This window comes from Myotis davidii, unplaced genomic scaffold (assembly GCF_000327345.1).
Source record: "Myotis davidii unplaced genomic scaffold, ASM32734v1 scaffold341, whole genome shotgun sequence".
NCBI classification, from domain to species: Eukaryota; Metazoa; Chordata; class Mammalia; order Chiroptera; family Vespertilionidae; genus Myotis; species Myotis davidii.
The window spans coordinates 189,604-200,715 of NW_006291021.1; the positions used below are offsets into that span (position 1 = coordinate 189,604).

Genomic DNA, 11,112 nt, shown 5'->3' on the forward strand with positions numbered 1-11,112 from the left:
TGGACTCCAGCACCTGTGCCCAACCTAGGCGGCTCTGTTCCCTTCCCCTTGCCCACCCGTGCCTGGGCCTAACAAGTTCGCTCTAAACGGGGCTAGGGTGGCCCGGAGCCTGCGGTTCGGCTGGGGTCCCCACCCTCATCCCCCAGAGGCAGGGGATGTCCTCCTGAGAATAGAGTCTGGTCTGCTTTCCTGCCCACTGCCCCAAACACACTCTCGGGTCAACTCTGCCCAGCCCAAGACATACCCTGCTCCCACCCCCGGGGACACGCTCTCCCCTTCCCCCTCCTCTGGGCCACCACTGCCCTCCCCACCAGTTGCCCCAGCCTCTTTGTTTACATTCCTGCCCTTTCCCAGACCTGGCTCCCAGCCCCAGGCTGTCCCAGCCAGGGACCCGATCCTGTCCGAGGCCACCTCCTCCGGGAATGCACCTATCAAAGCATGAGCTTGCCCCTGGGCCAATGCAGGTGTCCCCCACACCTGTAGCCCCAGATGCTACTGGGGTGGCTCTATAGCATCCTGACACCTCCAGTCCAACCTTCCAGCCGGAAAGCACAGGCCCTATAGCCGCTCATCTTGGACCTGTCTTTGCCCCACATTGCCCAGAGCTGTCTCTCAGGGGAGCTGCTGAAACTGCCATAGGGCCAGAATTTTGTAAGACAGCTGGGAGGACAGGATTTCAGAGACAAGAGCCCAGTGCTACCTCCCACTTCCCAACTCAGTAACCTTGAATGAGTTCCTTGACCTTGGAGAACCTCAGTTTACTGTCCGGGAAAACTAGACAACCACTATCCACCCTAGAGCCCTTCTGTGGCCTTGGACAGCTTGCTGACAAGCCAGCCGACGGAGGGAGGGGTGAATGCCCCTGTCCCTGTCCTCTAGGCACCAGGGGCCCTGGCTTCCTGGGACATACGCTGGCTATGCCCTCTCCAGATGGGGAGCAGCCTCCTGGAGCTCCCTTTGTCCCTTCCCCGCTGCCAGGGCCTCTCCCCAGAGGGTGGTGCTGACCCAGATGGCGGGCTGGACCTTGAAGAGTTTACCCAATACCTGCAGGAGCGGGAACAGCGCCTGCTGCTCCTTTTCCACAGTCTGGATCGGAATCAGGATGGTAAGGCCCAGGGATGGGGCTGTGGGAGCCCGGGAGACGCCAATGGGCATAGAACTGATGATGCCAGGAGGAGGGGTAAGGCCCGCTTCTCCCTGATGATTCACAGGCTATTTTAGGAACCCTCCTCACCCCCAGCTAGGTAGGTGGTTTGGGGCCCAGCCAGCCCATCAAACCTTCTCTTCCTGGAGTGAGACCCCTATTATTTACCCTTAGATTTTTTAAAGGGATAAAGAGCCCCCCGATTGCTCCTGGATTCCCTATGGAACAGAGATCCTCCTCCCCATAGTATCTTCTAGGTCTCCAATACCACCTCTTGATCCTCTATGGTGCAGGGAGCCCCATAATTACCCCGACGTTCACCTCTTCATTTATTCATGGATCAGAGGATCCCCCAACATTGCCCAGTCCCACTTCTCTGATCCCAGCGGGGCAGGGATTCTCTAACCCTGCCACAAACTTCACCCAGGTTTCTGGATCCCCGGTCTTGCTAAACCACTCCCATTTCAAACTGTCCTGCTCCGCGGCCCCAGGGCCCCCCCACACACTCACACACATACTTCCCCACCTTGGTTCCCAGGTCACATCGATGTCTCTGAGATCCAGCAGAGTTTCCGAGCTCTGGGCATTTCTATCTCTCTGGAGCAGGCACAGAAAATTCTACACAGGTGAGTAGTTGGGGTCCAGAATCCCAGGTAACTCTGGCCCCTGGGATCCCTTGATTGCCTGGAGCCTCTGGGCCTTAGACCAAGTACCAGGGTGGTCGGAGCTGAGAAGTTGAGCTTTGGCGTCAAGTCCATCTTGGGCCAGTTGCTTCACTGCTCTGAGCCTCAGTTTCCCCCACTGTAAAGTGGCCAGCTCTCAGTGCAGTCGAGCTTGGTCTGCCTCCAAATCCAACCAGAGCCTCACTCCAGCCCACCCCCCAGCATCAGTCACTGATTCTATCCCACCCCCCAGCATGGACCGTGACGGCACTATGACTATCGACTGGCAGGAATGGCGTGACCACTTCCTGTTGCATTCATTGGAGAATATGGAAGACGTGCTCTACTTCTGGAAGCATTCCACGGTGAGGTGGGGGTAGCTTTCCTCCTCCCCTGTGAGCCTAGCTCAGGTCTCCCCAGGGTACGGAGGGGCTGGGTCAGGATGCTCTAGAACAGCGGTTCTCAACCTGCGGGTCGAGACCCCTTTGGGGATCGAACGACCCTTTCACAGGGGTCGCCTAAGACCATCGAAAAATACATATATAATTACATATTGTTTTTGTGATTAATCACTATGCTTTAATTATGTTCAATTTGTAACAATGAAAATACATTCTGCATATCAGATATTTACATTACGATTCATAACAGTAACAAAATTACAGTTATGAAGTAGCAATGAAAATAATTTTATGGTTGGAGGTCACCACAACATGAGGAACTGTATTAAAGGGTCGAGGCATTAGGAAGGTTGAGAACCACTGCTCTAGAAGGAGGAGCCACTGGAAGCAGCCAAGGAATGAGACTCGGCTCCTCTTTCCTTCCATCCAGAACTGGGGGGCTGAGGACCCATTTGGGGAGGTCTCTGCAATCTGATTGGAGCCCTTGAGACTTCCTGAGGGGCCTTTGGGAGCAGGCTGTGGGTACTGGGAGCGCAGGAAGGAAAGAGCTCACCAAATACGGCACCTGGCCTCCTACCCTCAACCCACGCAGCTCCCTTTCTGGTTTTTAAATGCCTCAATTAAGGATTCTGCTGCTAAAAAGACAAGAAGCCACTGCCTCCAGAGGTTCCAATGGGATCCACAGGAATTTGGGAGGGGTGCTCTAGATTGCCATTTCCGGGGGAGGGGGAATTCCTGAACAGTGCTTCTGGTAGGAACTGATGCATTTGGAGGGGATCCATTTGTGGGATATGGTGAGATCTTCTTGGGAGGTGCAGAAATTCATGAGGGGATTCATGGAGGCTTGGTTGGGAAGTTTATAGGAGTACTCTAGAGGAGGGATTATCTCTGTGGGAGAAATCCCTATGGGATTTGGTGAGACCTAGGGAGGGATCTGCAAAGTGCCTTATTTGAGAGGTCCCCTGTAGGATCTTGTGTGGCCCTGGAAGGATCTTCTGGAATCCTTATGTGGGACACCCTTGAGTGGGATCCTTCAGAGTGATCTGATTGGCTCTGGAGGGATCTTTATGTGGGAAATCCTTCAATGGCATTTGGTCAAAGTCCCCAAGGAGGGATATTAGGATCTTACATAGGAGACAGATGACTGACTTGGATGTTTTGGTGGGATCTGGTAGGGAATCTCCAAGATTCATTGATGGACTGTTTGGGTGTCTGAGGATTCTTGGAGACACCCCTGTTTAGAGCTGTGTTACATCTCTCCACCCCTGCATCCTCAGGTCCTGGACATTGGCGAGTGCCTGACTATCCCTGATGAGTTTTCAGAGCAGGAGAAGCTGACCGGCATGTGGTGGAAGCAGCTGGTGGCCGGTGCAGTGGCGGGCGCTGTGTCACGGACAGGCACAGCCCCTCTGGACCGCCTCAAGGTCTTCATGCAGGTAAGGGACCCTGGAGAGACGGCCCTCTTCCTGAGACCTGGGCCCTGGAAGGGACTGCAAAGTCACCTTGTCTCCCTGCATAGGTCCATTCCTCCAAGACCAACCAGCTGAACATCCTTGGGGGCCTACGGAACATGATCCAAGAGGGGGGCGTGCACTCTCTATGGCGTGGCAACGGCATCAATGTGCTCAAGATTGCACCTGAGTCAGCTATCAAGTTCATGGCCTATGAGCAGGTGGGGGCAATTGTGGGGAGGCATGAGTTAGGATTCAGAGGATTGGCTTGGGGGCAGGGGATGTCTGCAGGTCCCCAGGAGTGCACATCTGTTCCCCTGCATGATGCCCATGACAGGAGGACAGTAAAGGGGCGGCCCAAGTACATGGAAAGCTCACCCCCTGAGGTCCTGCCCACCGCTGTGTCTCCCACCCTCAGTTCAAGCGGGCCATTCGGGGACAGCAAGAGACACTGCATGTGCAGGAGCGCTTTGTGGCTGGATCCTTGGCTGGTGCTACAGCCCAAACCATCATTTACCCCATGGAGGTGAGAAGGGGGGACCCTGACTGAGGCCCCATTGCAGGGTGGGGAGGCCTGGAATAGTCATTTCTCTTCGTGGTGTGATAAGCATTGGGATTATAACGTTGCCTCTCCCTGACTCAGACTGTAGCTTGTTACAGCAGTGCTGTTTCATGTCTAGCCTCTCTGGGAACTGCAATTTGAAATGTGACTTGTGGGGATGGTGGTGTTGTTTGTAACTGTTTAGACGGCCATTGTGGGAGAAGCCATTTATGGCTATACCTCTTCTAAGGATGTTGGTTTCCAAAATGCTTGTTCCCAAGGGTATCATTTCTAGGTAAACCTGTTTTCAGAGAAATCATTGTAGGTTTTAGGTTGTGTAGTGCGTCAGGTAGGATTCTGAGTGATGAAAAACGCAAATCACTTAAGTGAAGTCTAACGGTGAGAGGTTCAGAGCTGGCATGTGGCTTCAAAGTGTTAGAGACACAGGCTCCTTCCCACTATCTTGTTCCACCACCTCCACACGTAGCATCCACCTTGTGGACAAAAATGACTTCTTGTTCCAGTCATTATCACATCCACATTCCAGCCAAGAAGGAAGACTAGACAGAGAAAAGAACATCTCCTGCCTTTAAGAATGCTTTTCGAAAGTTACACATACCTCTTCTCCTTCTGCTTCTGTTTCATTGGCTAGGGCTTAATCACATGGCCCTACGCCTAGGGAAACTGAGAAATGTAGTCTTTATTTCTAAAGGCTATGGACCATAATTTCCTGAAAATTATGGTTCCTTTTATTAAGGAAGAAGAGACCGTGATATTGGAGGACTGTTAGCCGTGGCTGCCACATGTAACCATTTTTAAGTATGGAGATTAGAGATACCAGAAGATTCTAGAGAAAGCGGTTTTTTAAATTCACTTTTTCTCAGGGTATCTCCTTCCAGGAGTAGCTGTTTATAGGTGTCTTCCTTCCTGGGTGTAGTGATTCCAGAGGCAACTTTCCAGGGATAACCGGGTTCTCCCCAGGTACTAAAGACACGGTTGACCCTTCGCCGGACGGGCCAGTACAAGGGGCTGTTGGACTGTGCATGGCGGATCATGGAGCGAGAAGGGCCCCGTGCCTTCTACCATGGCTACCTGCCCAACGTGCTGGGCATCATTCCCTATGCGGGCATCGATCTGGCCGTCTATGAGGTCTGTGGGCAGCCCTCCCCTCTCTCCTTTCTTCTTCCCTCTGGGATCTGCCCACGGGCCACCCATTCCTGTGGGGCTGACTCAGTTGAACTCCAGAACCAGGGGAGACAATCCTGGGGTAGAGAAGTACCATGGACCTGGGGACCCTGGGGAACCCTTTCAGGATTAGATAGCCTCACTCTTTCACTTACCCCTGCAGTTCAGCCTTCCGGGGTCTCAGGACACATGATAGTCGGGACCCCATATTTGCTGGGCACTGGGCAGGCTGCTGTATCAAACGAGAACAACACAGCCCTTGCCCTCCTGGAAACCACTTCAACAAACTAGGAAGCCAGTCAACCAGCAAATAAGTAATTTTAGATCCTGATGCACTCACAGGAGATAATAAAGCAGGCTATGTAATCAAAAGTAGCAGTGGACAAAAGAGCAGGTCTGGGAATGTCTAAGGAGAGGGAGAGAAACATTGATGTGAGAGCAGAACATCAATTTGTTGCCTCCTGCATGCCCCCTACTGTGGATCAAGCCCACAGCCTGGGCATGTGCCCCGACTGGGAATCAAACTGGCAAACTTTCGGTGCACGAAACAACATCAACCAACTGAGTCACACTGGCCAGGGCTTCTCTGACTCTTATAAGGACCCTTGTGATGACATTGAGCCAACCTGAATACTCTAGGATCATCTCCCATCTCAAGGTCCTTAACTTAATCCCATTGCAAAATTCTTTTTGCCATGTAAGATTCCATATTCACATGATCCAGGGACTAGGGGGGCCATCATTCCATATACCATAGAGGGTAGAGGTGGGGACTGAGTGAGAAGGTGCAGGTAAAATGATTGTGTTGCATTTAGGGGTACAAAGTGCTGAACTAGCTGTCATGGGATATAGCGAGATCTCTGAAGCCAAGGTCCTAGTGTCACCCACCTTCAACCCACCCTATTCCCCTCTTCACCCCAGACCCTGAAGAACCGGTGGCTCCAGCAATATAGCCATGACTCGGCTGACCCAGGCATCCTCGTGCTCCTGGCCTGTGGCACTATCTCCAGCACTTGTGGCCAGATAGCCAGTTACCCCCTGGCCCTGGTCCGGACCCGTATGCAGGCCCAAGGTGAGGCCTGGGTGGGAGGATGGGTGAGAAGGTCTCACAATTTGGGTCCCACCTCCACTTCCCCAGCTCTTCCTCCCGGGTAGGTAGAATCCCAGGCTGGAATACTCCTGGATTTGAATGGCCCAACCAATTCCCAACCTTTCTCTGGGCCTCAGTGTACCCATTTGTGACCATGGAATGGGAGCCCTTTGCCCTAACTAGGAGAGCGTATGCAATGAGTGGTGGAAGGGCCCTAGCAGTCTTAGCTGGGAGGTCACTTGGTAGACTTCAGCATATTTGGGTTGGTCATTCAAGATCTAATTTGCAAGGCTGGGTTAATAAGGAAAGGTGAGGAACGGGTTAAGGAGGGGCAGGGCCAGGCTGTTTATCATCTTGTGTTTCTCTGTATTTTTCTTTCATGGGTTCTTTCCTTGATTCCCCCTACTATCCCTGAATCTATTTTGAGAATTTCCTCGGAAATGTTAGCATTTGTGTCCCATGATTTTTGCTGAAGGATGATCAAGGCATAAGACAGATGTAGTTCACAGCCTGGAGAGGAAGAAAGATGCCGAATAAGCCATTCCACAGTTGATTATGGATTTAGGGTTGAATAAAGGGGAAAAGGAGCCTGACTTAGACTGGGCTGCCCAGAAGGGCTTCCATGAAGAACTGGCTTTAGAATGGAGGTTGCAAGGATGAGTTAGCTGGGAGAAGTGGGAGCGAATCATTCCAGGAAGAGGACACTACTGTGCCCTCTCCCACTACACACACTCATACCTACTCTGTTTTGAATAGTCCCCAAACTTGGGCCCTCCAGATTGAAGTGAAAAGGTGAACAGTCCATTCCAAGGCCAGTAGAAGTCCTGACTCTTGAGTGGTAGGTCCTGCTGTTAGTCTAACCTTCCTTTATCCTGCTGTAACTGCCACTTGGCCCAGCCCTGAGGGATGGGCGGGGGAAGGGAGAGGAGGACCTTTGACCTGACCTGGCCCCTACCCCTCCCAGCCTCCATCGAGGGCGCCCCCCAGCTCTCCATGCTGGGTCTGTTCCGTCACATCCTGTCCCAGGAAGGCATACCAGGCCTCTACAGGGGCATCGCCCCCAACTTCATGAAGGTTATCCCAGCTGTGAGCATCTCCTATGTGGTCTACGAGAACATGAAGCAGGCTCTGGGGGTCACATCCAGGTGAGGGACCTGGCCTCACTAAGATTCCTCGCCTCAATCATGACGACCCCTACACCTCAGAGACTGATGGCCCAGCCAATGGATCCCACTCAAACCACAGGATCCCTATACTTCATCCACTGGGTCCTGCATCCCACATCCCACCGAATGGGTTCCATATTTCCCTGACTCCCTTCCCCTCACCCCTGCCCCACACACACTGGGTCCTAGACCTCCATGTCTTAACCACTGGATCCCCCACAACTCATCTAATGAATCTTGAAACCCTAACCACAGGAGCACATATCCCTATATCTAAGCACCCAGACCCCAGCTCCCTCAGGCACCAGATCCAGTGTCTTCCGACAGCACTAGATCCCAGATCCCCAGCCCCACTGGCAGATCCCAGACCTCCACTCTCCAATCCCTGGATTCCCAAGCTTGGCCACTGGATCCTGAATATTAAGAAACCTCAGCCACCAGCTCTTGGCCATGTGATGCCCAGATCCTGGGGCCCCCACTACTGGATCCTAGATCCCCTCATCCCAGCCAGTGGATTCCTGAGTTCCTTTACCTCGCTGGGTCCCAGATCCCTCTGCTTTGACTGCCAGATCCCTACATTTAAACCACTACATCCTCAGCCCCCAGCCCACCAGATTCCACATCCACAAGCCCTGAGACACCGGCTCCTGGCTCCTAAAACCACAGTCACGAGAGCCCAGAGGCAGAGCCACTGGGTCCTGGCAACTGTAGCTGTTGGCTCTCTAATCCCTTCACGCAGGCCCTGGATACTGAAATTCCACCCACAGGAAACAGACCCTGACACTCCCAGGCACTGGATCCCACCTCCTTAGCCCCTGGATTCTGACCTGAATCCTCCCAGACACTGGCTCAGATCCCACATCTAGATCCCAGTAGGCTAATCACAGCAAAATGCCTCCATATGGCCCCTCACCCAGACACACATGAGAGCTGAGACCTTCCCCACCACAACATGGACCTGGGAGCCTGTAGGAGTCCCACGTCCTGGCCTCCTGGCTCCAGAAAACCCATGGGGCTTGTTCAATGTCCTGATATGGCTCGATACCCCTCTCACGCCTTGCACAGAAACTAGATCCCCCCACTTCCCCAGCATGGCCATACCTCTGGGCCCTATGAGGACAATGCTCCCTCCAACGCTCCCCCCAACGCTCTGCAGCGTCTTCCACTCCCCACCTTATGAGCCGATAACTCCCAGAGCCTGGGTCCTCTGGAGGGTCCCGCTGCTCTTTCTTGGGGGCTGGCAGTGAGGCAATCTGAGGTGGGGGACACTTTAAGGGGACCTCCCCCCAGCCTCAGCATTATCAGCCTCTCCTCAGGCTTCAGAGGTGGAAGCCAAGAGCAGGTTTGTCTACACAGACCATCCTTCAGATCATGCAAAATGAACCAAACCCCCAGAACTCATTCCAGGTCTACTTTCCTATGGAGAGGAGCAGACACTCCCTCACCCCACCCCTAGCCCCCAACTAACCCAAGCCCCAACACCCCCATATACATTCTGCACTTTATGGTTGGATTCTTAATTGGGGGACCCCTTCCTCCACTCCTCCCAAGTCCTTGGAGAACCCCATTAAAGGACTACAGAAGAGGAACCACTGTTTGTGACAGGTAAAGGACCTCCCCAAGACTTCCACCTCTCCCCACCTATGCCATGCCCCACATCCCTGCCTGTATGTGTTATTTCAAAGCAAAAGAACAAAAGGAATACATTTCTAAGCTCTTTTCATTGTGGTTTTTACTGAAAGGGGCGGGTGGAGGTGGGACACCCTCAAACTATCTACAGGAAAAGGACATGGACCATCTTCCATCACTCACAGCTGGAGGAGACCAAGAAATGACTCCACTGAGCCTCAGCTTCCACATCTGTGAAGTGGGGCAAGGAGAAGTCCATGTGCAGGAGCCCTTCTAATTGTTTTCGTATTGTTCCTAATTACACAAGTGTATTCGTTTCCCGGGGCTGTCATAACAAGTTACCACAAATGGGGCTTAAAACAACACTTTTTTTTTTTAATATATTTTATTGATTTTTTACAGAGAGGAAGGGAGAGAGATAGAGAGTTAGAAACATCGATGAGAGAGGAACATCAATCAGCTGCCTCCTGCACATCTCCCACTGGGGATGTGCCCGCAACCCAGGTACATGCCCTTGACCGGAATCGAACCTGGGACCTTTCAGTCCGCAAGCCGACGCTCTATCCACTGAGCCAAACCGGTTTCGGCAACAACACATTTTTTGATGGATATATTTGCATTGTGGTAAAATACACATAACATACAATTTACCATTTTAATCATTTTTTAAAAAAATATAGACTGCTTCATGAGTCTGTGTGTCATCCTTGTGCCTGGGGCCATGCTAATCTCTATCATTCCAGTTTCAGTACCCGTGCTGCTAAAGCGAGCACACCATTTTAATCATGTTTAGGTGTACAGTTCAGTGGTATTAAATACATTCACATTGTTGTGCAACCATCCCCACCATCCGTCCCCGGAACTTTCTTACCTTCCCAAATTGACACTCTGTCCACATCACACACTAACTCCCCTTCCCCCGGCCTCTGGCTCCCACCATCTACTTCCTATCTCTGAATCTGACTCTAGGGACTTCCTGTGAGTGGAATCACACAGTATGTGTCCTTTTTGTCGGGTTATTTCACTGAGCATAATGTCCTCAGAATTTATCTATGTTGCAGTATGTGTCAGAATTTACTTCCTTTTGACGGCTGAGTAATATTCCATTGTCTGAATGGTCCATTCACCCATCAGTAGACACTTGGATTTTTCCCACCTTTTGGCTATCATGAATAAAAACAATAGAGATTTGGGGTCATGGGGCGTGGGAAAAGGGGGCATCTGTAATACTTTCAACAATAAAGACATTTTAAAAAACACGTACAAAAGCAGAACTTTATTCGCTCACAGTTGTAGAGGGCAGAAGTCAGAAATCGAGGTGTTAGCATGCTTACGCTCCCTCTGAAGACATCAGGGGAGGATCCTTCTTTGCCTCTTCCAGCTTCTGGTGGCTGCCAGCAAACCTTGGTGTTCCTTGGCTTGTCGACCCATCATTCCACTTTCTCCCTGTCTTTACATGTCCAAACTCTCCTGTGTGGACCGCGATAGTCACCCTCCGAGATGTCCCCCAATGACTTCTGCCTTTAGTATTTGCATTCTTGTATAATCCCTTCTCTCATTGTACCAAAGTGAGTTTGTTTGGGCCAGAGAATACAGCAGAATTGACGGTATATCACTTCCAGGATTAGGTTATAAGTGAACTGCAGCTACTATCTTGTTTGCATTTTAAGGGGGGGGGGCGGTAATTCATTACGTCGCAGTAGCTCACTGATACATACGCACATCCACAGATACGATTTTCACATACTCAAATAAGGGATCAAACCTTGCTAACTTTTGTATTTTTACTTCCTTTGAACTATGTCCTCAGTGTGGGAAACTGTTTATTGCCTTCATTATCTGA

General features: G+C 51.6%; 1 protein-coding gene across 2 annotated transcripts; it reads left to right on the top strand.

Moving 5' to 3' along the window:
- The first annotated feature begins 875 nt into the window (after positions 1 to 875).
- Positions 876 to 9,359, top strand: SLC25A23 (solute carrier family 25 (mitochondrial carrier; phosphate carrier), member 23). Of its 2 annotated transcripts, XR_001513929.1 has the most exons (10): positions 876 to 1,105; positions 1,683 to 1,770; positions 2,060 to 2,171; positions 3,485 to 3,643; positions 3,727 to 3,879; positions 4,077 to 4,184; positions 5,181 to 5,348; positions 6,306 to 6,456; positions 7,231 to 7,312; positions 7,439 to 7,515. XR_001513929.1 is itself a non-coding variant. In XM_006764223.2 (9 exons), exons 1-9 carry the CDS (start codon positions 931 to 933, stop codon positions 7,621 to 7,623), a joined length of 1,299 nt encoding a protein of 432 aa, XP_006764286.1. In that variant the 5' UTR covers positions 891 to 930; the 3' UTR covers positions 7,624 to 9,359. The 2 variants fall into 2 exon arrangements, 1 of the variants encoding a protein (XP_006764286.1); XM_006764223.2 differs by lacking the exon at positions 7,231 to 7,312 and having other exon boundaries at positions 891 to 1,105; positions 7,439 to 9,359.
- The last annotated feature ends 1,753 nt before the right edge of the window (positions 9,360 to 11,112 follow it).